Here is a 24945-nt window from a genome sequence, read left to right on the forward strand (position 1 = left end):
TCGAATCAAATCTGACTCATAGCAAGCCCCTGTGAGTTTCTGAGACTATCACTGGTGATGAGAATAGAAAGCCCAGTCTTTTTCCCAGGAGCTGCTGGTGGTTTCGAACTGCTGACCATGCAGATCACAGCCTAAGGCTAATGGCTACACCACCAGGACTCCTGGTAAAGAGGAAGGGGCAGCTGAAAAGAGGGCAGCACTCCAGATGATGGGCTGACACAGTGGCTGCAATTGAGTGGTCTTTGGTTCATAGGGTCGCTGAGTTGGAATCGACTCGACAGCCCCTAACAGCAACAAAAGCATGATTTACAGACTAGAGTTTCACATACTGTACTTTAAGAAGGGTGTGATTCCTCATAAAGGGGTTTAGGAGAGGAGATGGGTCAGTCAGGGTGCGAGGTAGTACCAATGAAGAACACAGATTTTCCCCCCTAGATCCTGGATGCTTCCTCCCCCCAACTACCATGATCTGAATTCTACCTTGCAGGACTGGATAGGGCAGAGGTTGTACACTGGTGCATATGGGAGTAGGAGGCACAGGGAATCCAGGGTGGACGATACCTTCAGGACCAAGAGTGTGAGGGGCGATGCTGGGAGAGTGGAGGGTGAGTGGGTTGGAAAGGGGGAACTGATTACAAGGATCCACATGTGACCTCCTCCCTGGGAGAGGGACGGCAGAGAAGGGGGGGAAGGGAGACTTGGGATAGGGCAAGATATGACAAAATAACAATGTATAAATTACCAAGGGCTCATGAGGGAGGGGGGTGCGGGGAGGGAGGGGAAAAAAAAAGAGGACCTGATGCAAAGGGCTTAAGTGGAGAGCAAATGCTTTGAGAATGATTGGGGCAGAGAATGTGCAGACGTGCTTTATACAATTGATGTATGTATATGTATGGATTGTGATAAGAGTTGTATGAGCCCCTAATAAAATGTTAAAAAAAGAAAGAAAAAAAAGAAGGTTGTGATTTGTATCTTACGCGATAATGTATTCAAATGTAGCTTTGTCTCTCTTAAGGAAAACAGAGAAAGCTCTGTGTAGTATTAAATCCCCACTCCTGCAGGAAGGAAGAAGGCACACCTACCTTGACTTCAAACTCGAAGTGCTCGTCCTTCCCTTGTCCGCAGAGGATGTAGCGTGGAATACTAACTTTAACTGGGTCCTTCGGGTCACACGGATTTGCTCCCAAAGAACGAGAAACCATCCGCTATCAAATGAACACCAGAAAGGGAGAACAAAGAGAAAAGCCAAGATCACTTCATTGAAAATGCTTCGCTGTGGTTGCAGGGAGAAAACGTGGTTCAAGTAGGGAAGAGAGCACAGAGCTGTAGTGCTTACTTAGAAAAATGATGGGTTCCCCTTGAAAGAAAAATGCTACGCCTCTCTGATAACAAAAGAGCATTCTTTAGGTAGACTATTCCAAGAAGTCAGGTCAAAAGCACTTGAAAATGCTGCTTGGCTTTGAAGTTCCTTTCAATTTATAAGAACAAGTTATAAAAGGGACAGATTATGTATCCTGACTTTGAAAAAAAAAAGAAAAAAGGAAGTGTAAACCAGGTTCCTCTTTGAAAAATCTTCACCATCTGATAAACATATTTTTCCTTCACAAAGAGATTGCTGTACATGGAACTAAACAGGTGGATATTTTATTCAAATTTACTTCATTTTAAAATCCTGGGCATTTTATAAGTCAGTGGTATGTGAAAAGGCTTTTGAACCATAATTAACATAAATCCAAAGCATTTTTCTTTAGGTGCCACGTGATAAACATTTATTATGTAGATAGTGGGATACCAGAAGGGTTTGAGAAAGTGGCACTTTGAAATTACTAAATCTTCAAAATGAATTTTCTTTAGGATGAATGGGAGGGAAAAAACCACTCTGAATAACTCTTATAATGTACACTAAGTTGGTACTTTAGAAAACCAAATATATTTTTGAAGTAATAAGAGCAATAAAATAATAAAAATAATAATTATTGTGAGCTTGTATGGAATACTCACTATATACTGAAAACTGCTAAACATGTTTAGATGCAACGTTCCACTTCAACTTTACGATTCCCCTCTGAAGTATTACCGTTATTAACTTCATTTATCAAATGTCTAGACGGAGAGCTTAGGTAATGTGATTGATGGATGCAGCAGAGCCAGGATTGGGACTCTGGCTAACCTCGAGCCCATCTTCATCACCATATCATAAAATTTCAAAGTAATTTAATCCCAGATAAATAGACAACTAAATATGGGCTGTATCGCATGATATCCCATTACTTATGGCTGACTTTAAAGTTCAATGATTTCGTTATTCTGCATTACGTAACAGTTTCTCTACATGTGGTGGAGAAGAAGTTTAGGTTTGCACGGGGATACTGACTACGCATCTCAGGAACATGAACGGGGCTATGTTGGAAACACTTCTCTGAAGCAGCTCCCGTACAGGTAAACACATTGGACATTCAGACAATTTCAAATGCAATACAGAATGGTTTTATTTAGAAAGGAAAAGTCAAGAAAACATATATAATTAGTAACTTTTATCATGTTTCTGTGAAAAATAAGCATCAGCTATTAAGGTAAAAATACAAAAATCATTTCTTAAACTTTTAATGAAGTTATAGTCTTGTGTCAAAAACCATGTCATTTTTCATTGCCAGTAAAATACTGTAGTCAGGTGCTTAGCCAAGCATGGACTGCATTTTAAATATTCACATTAAAGTCTTTCATGCGTCCTCAGACTGTCTCTTCCAAAGGGGTTTTGGAAATTAACAGTACTTTTTATTAACATCCATGTGCAGGGTTCTATTTCAGAAGGTGTCATACACATGTCTCCCTAAACACTCTAATTACATAATGGATGGACAAGTTCCGTATACACCTGAATATGACCAGGTCAGACCTGAACACTGCCATTTAATCTCCTAAAGCTCATTTCAAGCTTTGCTTCTTAATATGGGCAGACTTGAGTCTTATCAAATGTATCATTACTAATTCATTCTCTCTCCTTCTCCTCCTCTTTTCCACATCATGGTATATATTTCTATTTATTCCTTTTCTACCACTTATGATACCACGTTTAACTGAAGCAACTCTTTTGAAGCTCTTACTGTATGCCCAAGTGGACTGAAAGAGGGGATGTGGTGCAGGTGAGACGGTAAGACTGCTACATTCTCCATTATGAGGCAAATCCTAAACAGCATGAATAAAAGGAACTTGTGCGAGCAGATACAAATTATTAGTAAATAGTTAAGACATTTTTATATAAACCTCTGGAAGGTAACATTTATCTCTGTATTATATGGACATTGTCTTTATACTGTGTGATCTCTGAAGGCTTAGGAAATACAACTGACCTGCATTTTTAAAGACATGTGGACGCACATGCTTCAATACACCTGGATCATCCATGCCTGTCAAACTCAGGGTTTAACAAGCATAAGTCATAAGGAATTTAGGAAATCAGAATATATAAATTAAGAAACAAACACAGGCTTTCAATTAAAATATTATTTCTTTTATTTTTACATATCCTTGGGAATAAATTACATGTTGTGATGGTTAATGTTATGTGCCAATTTGGTTAGGTTATGATTCCCAATATAATACATGTGATCCTAAATTTTGCGATTCGATGTAATTATCCTTGATTTTGTATTGTCAATCTCACCCTCTATATGCTAATGAGCCAGGATAACTGTAGAGTGTATCCTGAGTTTTAGAGCCTTCTATGATCTGCCTACAGTCACATCCTTGCTGGAGCCCCACTCTTCCTCAAAACACACCTGTACTCCAGCCATCCTATGATGTAAGAGAAGTTTCCTGGGGGGTGGGGCAGGGGAGAGGTGTATTTGTATCACACACACACATACACACACACACACACAGACACACTCACACACACTACTAAGACTTTCCTTTGCTGTGAATCCCGCATATGGCTTGTCATCTTCTGATCTCTAATTCTCTGAGTTTGAGGTAACAGCTTGATATCTGAATGGTCAATTCTGGAACCTGCCAACTGCTGCAGCCACGTAAGCCAATAGCCTGCAACCTCACCTGCCAATTTTGAGATTCATCAACTTCCACAGCACCATGAACCAAAAGCCTGTTTTCTGACCAACTGATTGAGAGTTCATTAGTCCCTGCAGCCAAAGGGCTCAGGAGAAGCCACTAGCCTGTTATCTGACATGCACATTTGCGGCTTACCAGCATCCAATTGAGAGAATTCTTTGTATATGATGGAGCCACAAAAAACCCATAGAAAAATTCCATTAACTTAAAAAATATATATTTAAAGATTCCATTAACTTTTAATCCTCTTTCCCATAAACTTTTGGAAGCCCAAGGCAGATAGATATATACAAATCATTGGTTTTGCTTCTCTACAGGACCTAGCCTAATATACCTGTAAAAAAAAATAATAATGGCGAACTGTTTTGGATTCAGAAGTTTGAAGAATCCCTTGAGTGAGTGGTCTTTGGGTATATATATTTTAAATGTTAGCATGGCATTGCTAATCCATGATTTCTACCAGAAGAGATGATTTTTCCTAATATGTATGAGTTGACTAACTTTTTTCCAAGGCTGGAAGTGCAAGTATCTGATAAATATTCAAACTTGAAATTATATTTAAAAATCATAGCATTTCCACAGATTATGAAAAAATAGCATCTCTGGTCTTAAAGGACTGTTTTCAAACAAGCAGCCATCTAAGGGAGGTGCCAACTAAGTCTACATGGAAGAAAGACATCAGCCTTAGTGATCCAAGGATTATAAATAATGAAACACAAGGACAAGAAAAAAATGGTATTCGTCTAAATTCTTAGCACCCAATTTGCAGTAGGCTATGGATTACAACGAAAGCCCCAAAGGCATTCCAGGGTCCCCATATGGATTAAACCTCTATTGACTCCCCTCTCTGATCATTGACTAGGGATGTGAATAGACTTGTTATCAGATAGAGTTCATTGGAAAGTGATTCCTAAAGAATCATAACCTAAGGTGGTTTGGTGAAAATTTAACATATTATTTTTTCTCCTTTTTGACTCACTTTAAATTTGCCCTAGTTTTGAACATTTTCTGTTTTCTTTTCAACTTGCAAGGTTTGTTGGTTTTATTTTGTTAGTGTTATTAGTGTTTTGTTTGCCTATGTTTTCTGGGTATAAAATTCAGGATAGGTAAAGCTAAAGAAACAGTAAGTGGATTATTAGTTTCTTAGGACTACCACAGGAAAGAATAAGGGGGAAAGAGGAACTAATAATAATGAGTACAAGAATGAAAAAATATGTTCTAAAATTATGGGGATGATCATATAACTCTTTTTAATATGATTAAACCATTAAATTACATGTGAATTATCTGCCAATTAAAAGAAAACCAACTTAACCAATTGTGGTGTTAGATTTTTATGCCAACTTGATGCTACCTGTATGGAAGGAAGAGTAGAATCCAACGTGTCAATCAGGTAGCCTAGTGCTGCCTCCTTGGAACTGAGACCTTTTTATAAGTGAGACAATGAGGACCTCTCTCACTGTTTTTCCCTTGACCTTCCCCCTTGCTTGGATTGCGTCTGCCTCGACTGGCCCTGGCAGCTGTTGACACCTTGTCATGTTCCCATGTGGCTCTGTGTCTACCGACATGAGATCGATCTCACGACTTCCACCGCTGCTTTGTTGGCCTGCAGCTACATGAATCTGAAGAAGGCTCTGGCTAACATTGGACCCAGGATCTTGAGTGAGACAAGGCTGGGAGGCCTTCTTGATAGAAAATTACTTCTTTATATATTATTTCTTATTCATGTGAGTATCCTAGTGTTGATTCTCTAGTAAACTTATCCTAATACAACAATCTTCCAAATATTTATTCCTAGTATTGTAGCTTTTGTGAAAATACATGAAAATTTTACCAACATTAAGAATGACAGTAATTAGGAGGTAGCTTTAGCACGGTGGAAAGAATGTATACTTTGGAGAAAGGAAGCGGGGATTGAGTTCTAATTCTCAATTAAGTGATTCTTTCTGACTCTGAGCTCCAACCTAGAAAATGAAGATCAATGGTAATAACCCCTGCATTTTAGGATTATTTTGAGAATCTATATGTGAGAAAAGCTATGTAAATTATAAATCATGATATTCTTGAAAATGAAAGTTGGAATTGTCATTATCATTGTAATTCACTGAATCTTCCACAACAAATGTTTTTATTGCACTTTATCAGAATAACATGAGGGTTGATTTAAAATTCTTTCTCTCTTCTCACCTAGTGGACTACTTAGTCCCATAATTTATAAAGAGGACTCTTTAAAAGGGCGAATCTACATTAAGAGATTGAATAGCAGTAGTTTGGAATCAGTGACGTATACTAAATGTGAACGGATGGAAGGGTTTTGAAGCTTAAGTATATGCACACACACAACACACAGCAGAGTTGATGAGAGAGATGGTAAACATCTATTCTGAAGGGAAGTTGATATAACAGATGACAGGGTAAAATACAACATTTGTTTTGCTACAGAAGGATGTTATAGAAGTACACATTAAAAACAGAGGTCACAATAGACAGCTTGTGGAAAGAACAGCCCAACAATGAGAGTCGTCCCCAATGAATAAACTGCTTAAAGGGAAACCGCGCATTTAGCTCATTCAGGGAGCAAATATTGAATAGGAATGCAAACTGAAGCTTTCCATTAGGAGAAGTTCTATGAGGTTCTTTTTGTTAATTTTTTAATTGTGAATTATAGATTCTGTGGAGCTTTGGTAACGGCACATGCATCTGTGGTACACAGAATTATTGGTTTAAATTTCTCTTTCCCCTGGAATAGGAGTCTATATCCAGAGTCTGCTTGGCTTTAGCTTCTTGGTAGATAGGTTATATTTCCTTCTGCTTGATTGTGAGCTTGGCTGTGCGATTTGTGTTAGATGTTAGGAGACATGATGGGGGCAGAGGTTAGCATGATTTGGCTGCACATGTTATCACCATGATGGCCATTGCCCCTTCCATAGAGCCCCCAAATGAGACAAGTTGAGCAAAACAACTCTTGCTGGGCTGCAGACGACCTGCAGCCTAAATAGAGCCATTGCAACCCATTTGGAAACCACTAGAGAGAAATAAGAGGTTTCTTCTCCCTCTTCCTTTTTTTGTTTTGTTTTTACATAAGCCTCTGAGATGTTGGGGATTGTTTGTTATTCAGCAATAGCTGACTGATATAATATCCACCACAACTTTTTTTTAAAGAAATGTGAGTGTTATAAAATGTTTATTAAAGGATGTGTACTTAAGTTAACAAAAAAAACTTAACTAGGATATGGACTCTCCCTGAAGAATGTTTGATCATTAGTGAATTATTAGTAAAAGAGGCTGTAATATATTGACCAAAGCTTCAAAACATCTTAGGAGGAACATGTAAATAAAAATTACTATAATTCCTAGTTCTATTAGGCATAAGTATTTTCCTCCAAGGGTATTAACACACATTTTCTTTTCAAAAATGAGAATTAGAAGGAAAACAGCTTTGAAATGTTTTACAACAAAGACTAAATAAATTCACCCTGTCAATCAGAAGTCTGCAAAACAAGGAGCTGTGAGCAAATAAAAATTTAACCCAATTCAGATTAAATAGTTATTTAAAAAATATTTGAAGAGTTATTGTCTAGAATGAATGACCAAGACCCACAATTGTTGACATTTCTGAATATATTGTAACCCATAGATTTTATCAGAATAACAAATGATCCATCTACGCTAGGGTTAAAATAAATGATGTAGTGGAATCATTGACTTATTCCACTGTGTATGACACTCAGTAAGTGAGTCCTTTTGAAGCATGATCACTGCTGGAGTGAAACAGTGTAGGGGAGGTAATAAAATGGTACAACTCCTTATTCACAGACTTGAAATGTAATAGGGTACCCCACTCCTGCCCCCAAGAAATAGGAGCATTTAATGACCTCAGGCCCTAAGGGAAGAGAGAACCTAACTTGGAGACGTCCCTTCCCGAAGACAGAGACAGACATGAGAGGACAGGCAGCACCTGCCCTCAGCTGGGAGGCCCTGACCCGGGCTGACTGGGGTCGGCAAAAGTATGAGGAATGGACGGGCTCAAAGGCAGGGAGGGTGGCCACTGCGAGGTGTTGAAGGTTTTCTCAGGAGACTATACTTTAGACAACACAGAAACCATTTGAAAAGCAAAAGTAGATGGAAAAGCCTTTCTTGAATAGAAATATAAAAGCTCTGAAAATGAAGTAAAATTAGAGGGGGGAATATAGTAAAAAATAAACCCACACAAAGTGAAAGCAAATAGATTGGAAAGAAAGTAAAAAACAATGAAAAAAGAAAAAGGCAATTAGCTTAGGAATGAACTTGCAGGACATGTGCCCTTGTTTTGACACCTCTTATCATTGTGACAGGAGGACATTCTAATTCCCGGGCCTTTAAAGGAAGCTGGATGCATCATTAATGGACTCAGCTAAATCATGGCTGTAACCGAGAATGTTAATGAAGGGCACTGTCAGCCTGCGTACCTGCTTCAGCCACTACCAATCATTCAGCAGCCACCGACACATTCCAATTCATCATGCAGTAAATAGAAACTGAAGCCAAACACACAAAAAAGGGCCTTAATTGCCTTATAAATAATGGGTTGGGCTCAAACTTACAAGTTTGAGATTTTAAAAAATGAAGCAAGATGAAGACATTTGATTTGTTTTGCTAACAGATTCCGTATATACTCGAGGATACGCCGAGTTTTCCAGCACATTTTTAATGCAGTTTTTGTGGTAAAATGAGGTGCCTTGGCTGATATTCGACTATATAACCGTATTTTACTGTACTGTAGGTATTCGAAGCATTTACAGCCTCAGTTTGAGGGGTCGAACATGCTGATAAAGTCACATTTCTTTGAATGGTCATTTGAATACTAATATTCATATTATTAAAATTTTCAAAATATATATATCATTTAGAACCTCATTCACTGCTTGTGGAGGTACAAAAGTGCACTAGTGTTGTGAAAAAACAACCCAGCAGTTCTTAAAAAACAAGTGGCAGAGCTACCATTTGACCCATTAATTCCAGTTCTTGGTGTATATCATACGCTCCCAAACTTTGGCCTACTGCTTCCTGGCCAAGACAAAAAAATTTATTCAGTACCTTCCTTCAATTGGAAAGTGAAAATTTTTGCGCTACAATCCAGGATAAAGTGAAGGTAGCAGTTTTTGTAGCCCGTCTGGATTGTTTCAGTGCCTTCCAGGGGACGGAATCACCCACTTTGAAAAACACTGGTATATACCCCATGAATCAGACCGAAACAGACATGTGTCCCCATGTTTAAAGCAACACTATTCACAAGTAGCATAAACATGGAAGCATTAAGTGTCTGTCAAGGCATGAAAGTTGAAATAAAATATGGTACATAAACACAGTGGAATATTACTTAGCAAAAGAGAAAAAATAATTCGTTAAGTACCTTGAAACAGGTGAACCTGGAAGTTATGTTGAACATGTGCAACGAGCGGCCCATGGCTTGTGAGCCCAGTTTGATGGCCCTTCACCTAGTCAAAGCGCAACCTGGTTTACTCTGAGAATTAGATGGTACCTAGCTGGTTCTGGTTCTGATTAGGGTCACAATAGATAGACCTGATAGAATGGACGAACAAAGCCTCAAATTCCTGAAAATAAATGGAAGACTCACCAGGGTTAGGAATGAAACCTTCCTATCAGTACGATCTTTGAGGTCTTCTTTTTAACTTACTTCAACTGAAACTAGCCCTTGAGCTTACGAGATGGGCTCATAAAATACAGAATAACACTTAAGCATATGGTGCTCTCTTAAAAGATTATCTCATACATGAGATAAGTGGCCAACATTTTTTAAAAGATGAGAAGGAAATAGGAAAGATAACTAGATTGACGGAAAGGAGACAGCCAGAATGAGAACACTAAAACTTTTCACGCATTTTGAAAATATAACCAGTTGTGGAATGGGAACCCTAACTGCTATGTAAACCTTCAATGAAAACACACACCAAACTATGTAAAAAACAGGTGTTTAAAAAAATCTCCTCAGATCTTGTCACATGGGAGAGATTAGCAAATCCAGTCTCGTCTTGTGGATTGAGGGTACCTTCCACACCTCTCATGCCACATTCTGATGGCTGAAGAGCATGATTGGCTGCTAACCTGAGAATTAGCCTCTTGACTCTGAGAGGATGATTTCTTGAGTCAGATGCAAGCTTGAGGTTTTGTAAAAGGACACGTTCTTTTCATTGTTGGTAATTGTTCTTTCTGTGACCCCAGGGATGATTCCACTTTGATTGTATTAAATTTTTCAGGTGGAGGAGATGGGTTCAAAGACAGTGGAGGATGAACAGGGTCATCATTCTCATTAGTGAAAGACGGGTGTTCAGAAGGACCCGTGACTGCAACAGCCTTGGCTGATGTCACCCTTAACTCTCAGCAATAAGTAAATCTCTGCCGGAGAAGGGATGTTGACGTCCATATCTCCACAAAGAAAGTAAACGAAGGTATTCTAGAAGTTGGGGGATAAAAGATTTGCCCAAACCAAATAAGAGATGTCTCCTTTCCAATAGAAAAAAAGAAGCCGAACCAGACTTGCTTGAGCAAAGGATGATTAGTGAAGGCAGCAGCCACACTCTCTGGTGTCAGGTCACACAGGAGGTCTGTCTGTATGAGAGACGTTTTCATGGTCAAAGGATACAGTAAGCAAGAAACCTACAGAACCCAGGGATCAAACACTTTGCAATTTGAATCTCCTTTAGTCAAGAGAGGCAGGGCTTGAAAAATAGACTTTGAGTCAAAGAGATAATCTAACAGAACCAGAGCATATAAAGCTGACAAAACCAACAGTAAGCACAAGGGCTGGGGTAGGCCCTGAGCAGCTCACAGCAGCAAGCCAATAAACAGCATTGACTTTACTGATGTCACCTAAAGGTTCGGGCACAGAACAAGCCACATGGTTAAGAGAGTCTTTTAAAAAGCCCTCTTGGAGTGTAATCACTTGGTCTGGAAATACCACAATGGTCTACGTAAAGGCAGAGTTATTTCTAGAGCCTTCATATCAAGCCCAGACACCGAGCTCGGCCGGGAAGCTGGGAAACCAGCAGCTGTGATGGCAAGAATAGTGTGGAGCAGGGTGTTCCCTGCTAGTTCACGGTGACTGCGGCCGACCTGAGCTGCAGCAAAAGCACGAGAGTCTGATGATGCCAGGTGTGACTTCCGGGGCACGTCAAGGGGCGAGTGTTTCCAAATCGGCAGGTTGTTGACTAAGGCGGTTACCTGGGAGGTCAGCCCAGTTGGCTCACAGAAGCTGTCCACGTGCCTGGCTCCACTCAACGCCTTGTGCCAACCTGCTGCAGGTGAAGGCTACTATCTCTATAAAGATCTGAGAACTTGTGTTAAAAAACAAATAAGGAAGCAAAAAAAAAAAAGCTGTTTCGGTTTTAAATTTTTCTGCTTTCTTTTCAATTGATGCTCTTCTGTGTTTTGTCTAGTTGTTATGTTGTTTGGTTTGGTTGGATTTGGTTGCTTGGTTTTTGTTGGCTTCTTGTCTGTGTTTTGCATGACTTTCTGCCTATGAAGCCAGGATAGGCAGACCTAGAGAGACAATGACTGGATTGAAAATTGCCCAGGAGCATGGCAGAGGAGGATGGGAAGAAAGGAAAGCTACCAAACATGAGGATCAGAATGAAATGCTCTGAAACTGACTGTAGTGATGACTGTTGTGATGACTGCACATACCTTACTATGATCTGATGGTTAAATCGTGTAGCACAACTATTTAAAACAAAAACCTCCAATTCATTGATAGCTTCTGTCCTGATGCTCACAAGTTGCTCTGGAAAGCTAACTTGTTTTCAGCAGCTTTCTCTCCACTGGCTGTTTCCTGTGAGATGCCAAAGTCGAAGCCCTCAGAGGAATGCGATCAGAGGGACATCGCATACTTTCTCCTTTGCAGAAAGACGGACAGAGAGAACGAACAAAGCATTTTGTGCTGTCTGGTATTTGTATGTCCATTACTTACTGACACTTCTGGGAAGTGTGCTACGGCACGGTGCAGCTGTTCACCTCCAGTGTCATCAGCATATGAACATTTCTGAATTACCCTGAAAATATTCTGAATTGCCAGTGTTGCTGTCTTTAATTTAAAAAAGTAAAAGAGATTTTAGGTAGATTACAACATTTTGGTTTAAAACAGCCAGCATTCCTTGGACAGCTATATTTGCAATTACTATCGTGTAATACATCGTCTCAAAGACTGATTTCTCGGCTAGTGGGTTCCCTCTTGGCATGCAGAAAAGAAGTCTTGTCTGCAGTAAGTGTTCCGATCAGCTCTCTTCTTTCCCCTCTAGTGATGAGTAGCCTATTTGGGCAGAAGTGGTGCACGATACAGTGCCAGCCAAGGCTGCATTTTCCTCCCCACCATAGCAAACATGAAAACTGGCATGTAGCATCACTGTTTGTCACCCTGCCACAGTGTGTTTCATTTTGTGGATGGATTCAGAGGTTAAATCAAAAGTCTAAGCCATTTGAGTTGACATATATATGAATAATAGAACTTGGGATAGGTAATTTAATTCACATATAGAAGATTTATTTCCATATTACATACTTTATAAATTAGTGAATATCTTGATAGTTACAGGCTGCATGGTATTGACCCACCATATTCATTTCTTGGTCTAAGACTTCATTTTCATGAATGCTAAGACCTCTGAAGATCAAACTTAATTGTGGCAATAAGTATATACCCACAGACAGAAAGTAAGTCAGAGAATGTTTAAGAAAAGAAAATCAAATAGCAAGTTCAAAAGAAATCCAGAAGTATACTCTCTCCTCACTTATTGGCATACTTAGGAGCCAGAGACAAACTTGTTTTAAGCACAAATTATATTATGTGGAAATAGAGGACAACGACATCATATCACATCATTACACAGCTGCCAAATTATATAGTTAAAATAACTACCAGGTTACTGAGAATTCTGGCCCAACCAAGGTGAAACATAGCCTTAACTATTAAAGTCGAGATTATTCTTGCACTACACTTTGGCTGTTGTTACTGCCAGATATATGCTTTTCATATGTAAAATAAGATGATAGATGTTGTACTTTGTCCTGGATGTGAAATGGTAAGTAACAAGATAGTCAATAAGGGAGAATAAGTTGTATTCCAAGCCACACCATGTTTTCCTCCTTTTGATTTGTTTCACACTGGCATCCTTAATTATTTCAGTCCTGGTTAGATACCATCATCCTTTGCTACAAACTAACCATGAGAGATTGACTGCGTATGTGCTGTGTGGCCGGCCTTAGGACCAGACACAACTAAAGGGACTGTCCTGCCTGTCCGAAGGTTGTCTGTCTCCTAACGCAGAAGATGAATGCGATACAACAATTACGGAGTGGTCAGCAAGAAGAGGAGTGGCCTGTGGAGTATCCCGCACTCTTGCTTTCTGTCCACTACTGTCTGGACACACCTATTGAGATTTCTATGGTCTATTTTTTCTATTATATAAATATTCAAATCCATCAGACTTTAATTTATTTTACATTTAAGAATGCATGGGAAAGATATGGCACCTCGGCAACAGGAAATATAAGTAAATACCTTACCATTCATATTACCCAAGTAAGCTTTAATTTGACAATCCACTACAGAAATAAGTCAATTGAGATTATTTCCTTTTGTAAGAACAGAGTTTTTCAAACATAGAGGAGCACACAGTTTCATTTCCAAGTGCTGTAGCTGATTCTGATTATATACTTCTGCTTTTTAAACACAGAGCCAGGGAAAGGATAATGTTACAAAAGAAATACTGGGCAAAGTGCCTCCACCACAGCTACGTGCCATTCAAATAAAGTCAGAGTTCTTTTCAACCTGCAGGACTATATTTAATTTCAAGCCTATATAATAGCTCACCTTTCCTATTAGCCATTAAATCACCGGGACTTCAAAATTCTAATTATGTAACTAAACATTAAGAAAATTTAATCACACAAGTATGCTATAATTTAAGACAACCTTATCAATTTGAAAACTCATTACCCACCTCATATTTTAGTTTCCGTTGAATGGTGCCATTGTGAAGTTTCTTGCTATCCTGAAAAGAAAATAAAAATTGTCTATGTTATATTATAGTATTTTTACACAGGCAGGAATTTATATTTGATTAGAAATATTTATAGAAATAAAGATTATAAAGAAACATACTTGCCATTCAGCAATGACACCCTTCTAGAGAATTTATATTCCCTGTATCAACATGACCCTAGTCATCTGCTTGGAGGCAAAATGAACCACTTATTCATAATTTTAAAGTTCTAAATACATGTATTTTAAGCTAGATTTTCTTAAGACAGAACTATTTTTGTTGATAAAAATAAACTTTTCAGAAATACACATCTGCACAAAGGTAAAATGTACAGTATCACTGTGAGAAATACACAAAATAAATTAATGTTTTATGGAAATGGGAAGTTGTGTTTTAGAATAAAACAGGAAAATACAGATAGTTTTTGTAAAAACAAAACAGGTAAAGATAGCATTTAAAGAGATTTACATTTACTTAGTAATTCTCCTAAAGGTACAACATTTTAAAATAAAGTTATTCTTTGGTTAATACTATTTACAAACTTTTAAGTTCCACCTAAGCAGCATTTATTTTCTAGCATATTCTATATTTCAGCATCACATCTGAACTTTCTGAGAACCAGTAATGAGCCCTCACTAGCACCACCGCTAGCTTATTTCCAAGGTCACCCTAAGTAGGACTGACCACACGACGGTGCGCCTGCAGTTCACCTTGATGCCTTCCGCCGACGTGCTGCCACCGTCGCCAGCCACGCGCTGTAAATCCTGCAGCCGTCTTTGGACTTCTTCTTCGATGTAAGCATTGATCCTTGAAACAACGGAGACGGGGCCTTTGAACACTTTACACAGGGGACATCCCGAGCTCCTTTTGCTAGCATGCTTCCTAACAGCAGACTTTCCGCTTAACACGCCCCACCCTGAGACCACGTCAGGGCCCTGAACATTTTCCGCCTAACAACCTACTGCCAGGTGCTCACTCTCCCAGTGTTCTCCAAACCAGAAAGAATCTGAGAATGGAAAAGGGACCCAATAATCTTTTCCATTTTTGTTCTAGTTATTATTAGAACCCTCGCAACAGAGTAGGGAAACACCACAGACATGGCTCTACAAAGCTCCATGGAGTAGGTAGATAGTTCACTCGCCAAACCTTTTGTTTGCCAACCAAACAAAACCGGCAGTAATAAATACATTGGTGAAGGTAAAGGGAAAGGTGGGCACACTCCTCTCTATAGATGCTTATTATTCTTAGGGTCACACAATGAGTTGCCTTCTTCTCCCAGGGGGCTACCTGCACTAATCGGCAGAGGTCACCTTGTAGAGCTCTGGGGGCATAGTCTAAGTTGGGCTACTCGTCACAAGGTCATCGTTATAAACCCACCAACCACTTCTCAGGAGCATGCTGAGGCTCTCTAAACCCATAAAGATGCTCCATCTGGGAACCCCCGGGAGGAGTTCTGTTCCATCATATAGGGTTGCTAGGCATCAGGATCCACTCAGTGGCAGCGAGTTTGGTTTCTGTAACCTATGGTTATACACTGGGCTGCTAACCACCGGTCAGCAGTTCAAAACCACCAACTGCAGCCCAGGAGAAAGATGAGGCTTCTTCTCCTGTAAAGAAACTCACAGAGGCAGTTCTGCTCTTGCCTACTGGGACACAATGGGTCAGAACCGATTCAATGGGAATGAGTTTGGTTTAGTTATTGGTCCCTATGTGTTGGAATCAACTCAAGGCCAATGGGCTTACATCCCAAAATGGCTGGCAGAGAAAGCCAGGGAAGAATAAAAGCCTGAATTAGTTGAGTCTGGAGAGAGCTGTCGACTGCAAGAGAATCCCTGGAGGCACAGTGGGTTACTTACAAGCTGTGATGCTAAGTGCTAATGTCATCGGTTCAAAACTACCGGCTGCTCCCCAGGAGAAAGACGAGGCTCCCTATTCTCACGGAAAGGGACAGTCTTGCAAACCACAGGGTAGCTCCACCCTGTCCTGCAGGGTCCCTGTGGGTCACAATGGACTCAATGGCAATGTGGGGATTGACTGGTGGGTCAACTACATAAGAGGGAGTTTCAAAAGCTTGTGGAAATATTTCCCTTATCTCTTAACCTCCATTTACCCACAAACTTTCTTGAAGCCTCAACACACATGATACCCCAGAGAATATAAGTGAAGTATCTGGCATACAACTCTGAGCCGTCACTATTCACTAGATATTCAGCTCAGTTCCTGGTTCAGCTGTTTTACCCTTAAGCCATTCCACCCAGAGGATTTTAGTTCCAATTAAAATCTTTCTGGGACTCAGTATGTTCACTCAGAAGTCTTACTCAGTTCTAGGTTCCTCTTGGTCCCAATCCTACAGACACGAATTAAATGATTTTAAGTGAAATATTTTCTACGTTAGTATCTTAGCTTATTAAAAAAATAATTTGGCTTCATCTTTATAATCATATGCACTACCCTATAAACACTCGTACTACAGACTAAAGTAAAAATGCTTTTCTACAATGGAAAAGGGATTGATAATTTAAGTAAGATATCACATAAAATGTATTTATAGGTTTGGCCTTCTAGTACTAAAAATAAAACCATGTGCAAGCAAACCAGAGTCACAGCCATTTATGTGACCTCTACTTAAATTTTAAAGTATCAATATGGTAGATGCGGACCTAGATTCAATGGGATACAGAAGTTTCCTACCACACTTATTACATGTTGATACCCAGATATCATCAATCTCCTAATACCCAATGCTCAGGACTACCCAATTAAGTGAGGTTGAGGAAAACATTAATTATTTTCTTATAGACAAAGAATGATTAATTTGGTTTACCTGGGTGCTCTTAAGCTATGGAACAATTAACAATGCCATTCAAAGAGAAAATTCTTTTACTCTAGTAAAATTAGATCTATGCCGGGGCTTTAACAGGCCCGTGGGGAAAAAAGGGAATTCAAAGATAATTAAATTTTCCACAAAATTCTCAAGTCCTCTCATATTTTTATGCTATTCGTGTTCACTCTGAATATACTAGTACAGTTTTACAGCAGATTATCTGTAATCAATGACATATAAAAGTAATGGTCCACATCAGGTCCTCCACGTCAGTGCAGTTCAATTAAATCTATTTTGTTCTTCTAACGCTAGCCTTGCATCACCCCTTCCTGGATAAGGTGATCACTCTGGACCTTTTAATTCTGCCTTAGAAAGCCAAAGCGTATTTCAGGTACACACATTTCTTGTTGCCTTTGGTACATTCCCCCCAGAGGCAGTCTGATCAGTATAAAAACCAGTGATAAATCACATTACACATATAGGCATGGCATCCAGCGAATGTCAAGTACCTGGCATCCATCAGGGGGCCCAGATGAGCCTGAGACTTTTCACAACTGGAGGGCAAGGCAGAAGTAGTCCTCCTTGTTTCCCAGGTCCCGCAAGGCCATTTCTGAATGCCATCAATACCACAAATCTTTGGCTTCAATTCCTGAATCTCCTGTTCTAGCCTACAGAGATGGGAGCCACATGAATTCATTTGTTAAAAATATTTCCTGAACATATTCACTATGTTAAAACTTGTTCTAGAAACCATGGGGTGAGGAGTGCAGGCGGAAACCCTGTGTGCACAGCTTTATTTTCTATGAGAAAAGATGCCACGCATATTGTGAAATACAAAGTGATGAGGCCGCAAAAGGGGTTCAGAACAAATGCTGTAGGTGGCAAAGAGGCGGGGCGAGTTCTACCATCAAGGACCCAGTCATCCCCACTGTGTTCAAAGGACACATGGGACGCTAAGTCCTCTGACCTGCTTCAATGCCACAAGTGATTGTTGAATATATCTTGGCATTCATGGCATTTTTGTTTGAGAAAAGATAAATGAGGCTATATAAAAGTGAGATGTAGGAAAAGAAAAAGAAAGTGAGATGTAGGAGGATAGGTAGGAACAATATTATCAAGGTCTCAGAGATAGCAGGGGGGAGGGGAGTCATATAGATAGTTGCATGTCTAGAATTAAGATGATGTCCACTGGGGCTGCTGAAAAGACTTCACAGAGCAAAAAGAATTTGAGTGGGCCCCTGATGGCTGTGCATGATTTATATTGGGGGCGAGGGGAATACTTGACAACTCAGAAAACAATCACAGCACTATGAAAAATACATGTGTCAGAGCTCTGTGGGTTACCAGACCAGAGACCACAATGGGAAGCATTGGTGTGCAGTAGACCTTGGTTCAAGTTGCTATTCTCCACTTCCAAACTGCATGACAGAGTCTTCAGCCATTTGTAGAAGCGTGGGTGGCGAGTGTCAGTTTGCCCAGCTCTAAGTTGTCGCTGACGCTCTCCTAACTAGAGTAAATGACGCTACCCTTACAGCATCTAACATAGTCTAGGTATGGAGTTCCATTTATATTAAGAATATAACACTTTATTAAAAAGCCCGGGCAACACAGTGGATTAAGTGTTGGGCTGCGACTCCAAGGTCGGTGGTTTAAACCCACCAGTTGCTCCATGGCAGAAAGATGCGGCAGTCTGCACCTGTAAATGCGTCTAGCCTTGAAAACCCTATGAAACAGTTCGGTTTTGTCTATAGGGTTGCTAGGAGTTGGAATCAACTCAACAGCGGGGGGTTTTATGTTGTTGGTGTTTTTACTACCACAACACTGGCCCTGTCTGACCTCACTCAGGGGAAGGAGAGTCCTGCTAAGACAGAAGGCAGTTTTTTCAAATTGCAGGGAAGCTGCCTAACACAGGTCAGTGGGCAGCTCCAATGAGCAGATGGTGGGAAAAGGCAGCCAAATTAGAATTAAGCTCTTTTATAAAGTCAAGGAGACCTGGTGGGGTAGTGGCTACCCATTGGGCTACTAACCACAAGGTCAGCAGTTCGGAACCCTCAGTCACTCTGTAGGAGAAAGACAGGGCCTTCTATGTCCATAAAGAGTTACAGTCTTGGAAACACACAGGAGCAGTTTCTCTTGCTCTATAGAATTGCTGAATCAGAACTGACTCAATGCCAGTGAGTTTTTTGTTGCTGTTGTTGTTCAGTTTGTACCAAGCTAAGAGAAGACTGTTGGAAAGACAAGTTGAGGGTGCTGCTGTCCAGTCTGGTCCCACAGAGTTGAGTTGAATATTTCACCCTGTAGGCTTTTCTAAATAGTGGAGTCAGGTGTGCCTGACAGAGCCATGAGAGCCCTGGAAAAAAGATAAAACACAGCAGGCCGCCACAGAAAGCTGCCGAAGCACAAAAGTGACAGCAAAGCGATCACAATTTGTTGGCCTGAATTCAGCCTCAGCAAAATTTATTTCATCAACACCCATAAATCCAAGAGCCTCTCCTTTGCAGGGCTCCTGAATGAATGCTGACATTGGAAAATCACTTCCATGGAGATTGCGGTACTGCTTCACCTATTCCAGGGTATTAATAAAAAACACCCCGGGTGTGGAACTGGCTGACAAAAGTCGGAGACATGTGGCAATCTCCTGCACACACAAACAAACAAATAAACAAAACCTCAACTCACTGCCCTTGAGTCGATTCTGACTCTTCGTGACCCTGTAGGATGGAGTAGCACTGTCGTTGCGGTTTCTGAGAGTCTCGGGATAGGAGTTGAGAGCCAAGGGTTTCTACCTTCTGTACATTGCAGGGTACAAAGAGGGCATGCGCCCTCCACAGCTTTCCATGTGCCAGGTCTGAAGCTCCGCCCAGCAATTAAATAAGATACCTGCTATCGTTCTCTCAAACCGCTGAGCTCTGAAGCAGCACTATCGTGTTTTCCTGCCTTGGAATTTTGTTCTTCGCTTGACTAAGCGCGTGGCTGTGAATACAGAGCCAAAAGTCCACACACACCGTGGGACAAGGCGGTTTCCCTGGCCGTTTCTTGCACGAGGGTGGTTGAAACCGTCAATGTCTGACAGTAAGTGTGGCTTAATCATAAACAAGTGATTCCAACTTGCTATTCCAATGCCAGGCTGGGCCCAGGTCCTTTAAAGCACTTCAGTGAAGATCTCAACTGATGCCAGGGTCAGGGATAAAGGAAAACGCATGTCCCTCTCCCTGATCTCATCCCCCCATGTTTTACACAGGCGATGACACTGCCCAAAGATGAAACACACCTGCTCCGCGAGGATAGAAAAGGTGGGGTATTCTTGGACTCGAACCTTGGTGCTGCCCGGCACCGGTGGTGTTAGCCCTTCTGGGAACCCTGGCGTTCCATCTGCAGGGCGACCGGAAGAGGGACCATCAAGCACAGACATCTATTCATTCTGAGAACCTATTGCCTGGTAAGCATAGTGCCAGGAATAGGTCTTTGTGAGAAAGACAAATAAATACCTTTTTCTTACCATGAAAGTATCCTTAGTTTGCCTATTTTAAATGTTTAGCACCCCAAATACTGACGGATTCTAAATCATTACAAAGCTTGAATTTCCATTGTAATTTGTATCCCCTGAAAAGTTTTGCTTATTTGCACATAGAATCCCAAGGCCTCTCCTTAAAAACCATGAATCGGTAGAGGTGGACGAAGTTTTATTTTTTTACTTCTCTACCAAGTAATAAAGTCAGTATGCTAGGTGCAACCTGTGGACTCTCTGTGGTCACAGAGATGCTGTGAAGCCCACTGGGGACGCAGGAATGGGGAGGGGGAAGAGAGACAGATAGGGAGCAGAGATAAAGGAAGAAAGAGAAGACGAAGGGAAGAAATGGCGAAGGAAGGAAGAGAGTGAGGGAGAGAAGGCTGGGAAAGGGAAGGAACAAAGGAAGGTTAAAGGTAAGGGAGGAAGGACAAGAGAAACGAGAATTTAGAAAGACGAAAAGGGAAGGAAAGAATCAAGGCGTGAGGGCCTCTCAATCTTTTGTATCAATCTTAGTATCACAATTAAAAGGTGTAGGTCAAGGGAGTAGTGGAGAAAGGCTTTATACTCATGTGATTTTCCCCCCTTTCTGTCCAACTTTAGGCCCAAAACTAAAAAGTAAAGATACTTAGGAGAAATCTAAGACTGTTTAGAGGTACTTATCTCTGATTTGGTAAAAAATAAACCATCTGTCAGTCAGAGAATATACAGGTTAAAAAGAATTACTTAGAAAAAAGAGAGAAACACACACAAGGGATGGGAACCCGGCGGCCATCGCACACCTGCTACACGCCGTGGCTTCCCCTGTCCGCTCACCTCTCTCGATCCTGGTGCAGGGCTTCCTGCTCCGCATTCAGGCTGGCCCGGAGCGCGGCCTGCACATCCACATCGCTGCTGCTGCCCTGCGTGGCCAGTTTCAGCGTCTGCTCTTGGCTCTCCAGGTTCAAGGTGGAGGACCTCTGCATGGCAGCGCGCTTCCTCTCCAGCCCCCCAGCCTCTCTGTGCTGCTTCTCTGGGCCTTCAACAACCTCCTTTTCCCTTTTTCTCACTTTGTCTTCCTGCCGTGTGAGCGCCGCCCTGAACTCCAATGCGGCTTGCAGCCTTTGCAGCTCACCTGCGCTAGCTTGGCATTGCATGAACTGGCCCTTTCCCTCCACCTCTTCTACTTGGTAGCGAGCGCGGGCTAAGCCACGAGGGCCCCCGTCAAGCATTGCCACGGCCGTCTGCTTCCTCTCCAACAAGGCTGGCAGGTGGGTTTGTAGGAGGTCCCGGAGCTGCCTTTCTTTATTCTGCAGCCTGTACTCCACGGGCGTTCGTTTGTCTGGAGCTTGCTCCCCCTGAGCAACGGGTTTTAGTGGATCACAATTTGTCCCCAACAACCTAAACTCATCCTCGTTTCCACACTTCAAGCGCTCTGGGACGCCATGTTCTTCTTCCGCGTCTCTCTTCAGGAGCTCTTTCTGAGGAGCACAGTCCTTCTCCAAGTTCGCTAGCTTAATTAGCTGCCTTCTCTTGACCTCCAAGAGACGCAGCTGAGCTTTCTCTAGTGCTTTCCCGTCACAACTGTCTTCCACTGGGGCTTCCCTGGGCCGCAGGAGGGGCTCCCCGACGTCCTCCCAGCCTCCCCTCTCCTCCTCCGCACGGTGGGCCTCCCCTCGCTGCAGGGCCAGGGGCATCTCCTGCTTCTCTTGGATCTGCTCCTCAAGATGAGCCACACGCATGGGGGGGTCCTTGTCTTGCTCCTCCAGTCTCTTCTTTTCCAGATCCAGGTCGGCACACTGGTCATCTTTCTCCTCTGCGAGCCAGTCCAGTTCGGGAAAGATCGGGAGCTTCTCGGCATTCTTACCGTAGAGTTCTCGTAACCACTGGAGTTCTTGGGCACCAAGAGAGCTCGCCTCCTCTTGTCTGTTCTTCTGCCCCTCGCCTTCCTGCTGCTCGCTCATCCTCCCCTCGTCAAACTTGTCCTTCTCAAAGAGCAAACCCTTCAGCTTGCTCTCAATATGGAAACTCCGGCGTTTAAGGCTCTCTTCCTGCTTGCGGATCTGGCGCTGCACAATTTCGGTCTCCTTGCGCTGAGACGCCACTTCCTGCTGCATCCTCTCCAATTCAGCCTTATCTGATTTTTGCTTCTCCTCCATTTCTTCTATGAGTTTCCTAAAATGCAAAATATCATCAGTTGATTACTAGGTTCGAATGTTGCTCTAATTTTCCCTTAAGTAAAATGTTCTGAAAAAGAAGCTGCAACAAGTCCTTCATTAAAAAAAGAAAAAAGAGGCAGCATTGCTTTCCTCCTGATTTCCTGCGGCATGTTACTTTTTTGGTAATTCTTTCACTATCTACCATCTCATTTACCTAGCCTCCTGAAACAGCCTGACAGCATTTCTCCGTAGAGCCTAAAATCATAATGTGTTATATATAATTTTAAAAGTCCCCTGAGATTAAAGAGAAAGAACCATGCTCGATTTAAATTTAAATGTGAAAATTATTATTCAACCCAATCACTAAAACTCAGTCCTATTATAAAATGACATTAAATAAAATTGCTTATGTTCCCCTGAAACTATTGCCCTGAGATAATCTTTAAGCCTTCAACCAAAAATATCCCCTGAAGTTGTTTTAAGACTGAACAATAGTTTAGTTAAATTAAAAAGAAAAGAAAATCCTTGAGAGCGTGATCTTTTAGGAGGAATTTAACTTCATGAGATCAAAATGGCACCAAGCAACTCGAAAGATCAGATAGAAAGAAAACTCAGGGGTAGCAAGATGCTCTTAATGGGGAAGAACTACCTGCACAGGTAAAACTGCCAAATTGGTGGATTTCTTGCCATCCATATTCTCAGTAACAACAAAATAAATGACATTCACAGGAAAACATTCATGCCTCCCTCAACTCAAGAGGGTCAAATATCAAAGTCAAGAAAATCAACATGGAACAAACAGACACAAAGGAAAGTACTGAAACAGGTGGAGTCAGGTTAGGGCATGGGCACAGGACGCATATCTCCATCGCTTACCTTTTACTTTCTAATTTTTCAAGTTCTTCACGTTGCTGCCTCTCAAATTCCAGTCTAATAAAATAAGGTGAAAATGAGTCATATTCTTAAAGATTCTCTCTCTCAGTCTAATGTACACTCCGTACATTAAACAAGCATACAAACATCTCACTATCATTGAGTCGAATTAGACTCATGGTGACCCTATAGGACAGGGTAGAACTGCCCCCTGTGGGTTTGCAAAACCATAATTCTTTACAAGAGTAGAAAGCCTCATCATTAACCCAGGGAGCGAGTGGTGGCTTTGAACTGCAGACCTTGTAGATAGCAGCCCAGTGCACTATCTACACCACCAGGGCTCCTTGCCCTGTTACATATATTACAGAGAGAATCTGCTTTCCAAGCATTATTTTAATTATCATAGATTAGCTAGCTTTAAGATGCATTCATTCCTCTATGACTACATTAGACATCAGGTATACTTTTAAGTACTTGAGTTCAGACAGAAAAGAAAATATTGTACTTAATGAAAAACAACAAAACCTCCCTGTGTTGGAAAGGTACAGTTAGAGGAGATTTCTAAATGACAAGCATGTCTACTCCTGGCAGCTTAGCCATTGATTGGTAAGTATATAGAAATGTAGAATCTCTACCTTAGACAGATGGGTCCTTTTATAGGGAAAAGACTGCCAGGGACAGAGAGAGAGAGTACACAGATCAATTAAGAAAAAAATTAACAGGGGAAATGTCAAAGAGAAGTGATAAGGTACTTAAAAGTAAATAGCTATTTACAAACTAAAACATTTAAAAAATAAGTATCACATTTCCCAATTAATTTCTGAAGGAAAAATTCCAAAAGGTCAGCTTTGTTATATTCTCACAGTAAACATAATCATAGTATTGACAATAATTGAGTCCTAATAATAACTGAGCAGTAACCAAGCTTAAATTTTTACTAATTTAGTTATTCTGCATCCATTCTGGATTTACTGGAAGCTATATGGAGAGTGAACAGACTTACCACCATGGAGTTTGGTCACTGAAAATTTTTAAATATTGGTAACACAAGTGGTTATCATCTCAAATATTATATTTAACTACTGAAAAATTTCATTATTCCCATTGAATAGCATTCTTAAACTTATACTTCTTCACATGATGGTAGATTCAGCTACAAAGCCAAACTATGGAAATATGCACTACACACTTTCTCTTTGGATAATGTGCAAACCCAAATGGGTACAAGAGTTACTTACAACGGGTAATATTATTTACCATTTAGTTTGGGTTAATACTGAGAGTCAGATGTTTGGTGGCTTTTGCCAGCAGAATGGAGTATTATGTAGCACACACTGTGAAGTAATTTCATATTTTACCATCCTTTGTTCTCAAGCAAACTGTTAGTAGCAAATTATATGTCTGTATGATAAACATATTGGTTCCAACTCAGAGCTTGGATATATTAAACAACTTGCTCAGGGTCATAATGGACATACCTTATAGAGCTATGATTTG

General features: G+C 40.9%; 1 protein-coding gene and 1 pseudogene across 2 annotated transcripts in view; both read right to left on the minus strand.

The window, feature by feature from the left end:
* KIF16B (kinesin family member 16B) overlaps nucleotides 1-24945 on the minus strand; it is a 240341-nt gene that overhangs the window by 88338 nt on the left and 127058 nt on the right. The window contains exons 18-24 of one of the 2 annotated variants that reach the window (XM_075564014.1): nucleotides 24084-24116; nucleotides 23452-23505; nucleotides 21254-22591; nucleotides 17439-17597; nucleotides 14816-14912; nucleotides 14064-14114; nucleotides 1083-1205 (exon numbers count right to left, since the gene is read on the minus strand). In XM_075564014.1, coding sequence (XP_075420129.1) covers nucleotides 1083-1205; nucleotides 14064-14114; nucleotides 14816-14912; nucleotides 17439-17597; nucleotides 21254-22591; nucleotides 23452-23505; nucleotides 24084-24116 — 1855 coding nt within the window. The remainder of the gene's footprint in view (nucleotides 1-1082; nucleotides 1206-14063; nucleotides 14115-14815; nucleotides 14913-17438; nucleotides 17598-21253; nucleotides 22592-23451; nucleotides 23506-24083; nucleotides 24117-24945) is intronic. The other variant, XM_075564015.1, reaches the window with a different exon arrangement.
* LOC142422207 (uncharacterized) lies at nucleotides 10397-12257 on the minus strand (annotated as a pseudogene).

Source organism: Tenrec ecaudatus, chromosome 12, assembly GCF_050624435.1.
Source record: "Tenrec ecaudatus isolate mTenEca1 chromosome 12, mTenEca1.hap1, whole genome shotgun sequence".
Taxonomy (NCBI): domain Eukaryota; kingdom Metazoa; phylum Chordata; class Mammalia; order Afrosoricida; family Tenrecidae; genus Tenrec; species Tenrec ecaudatus.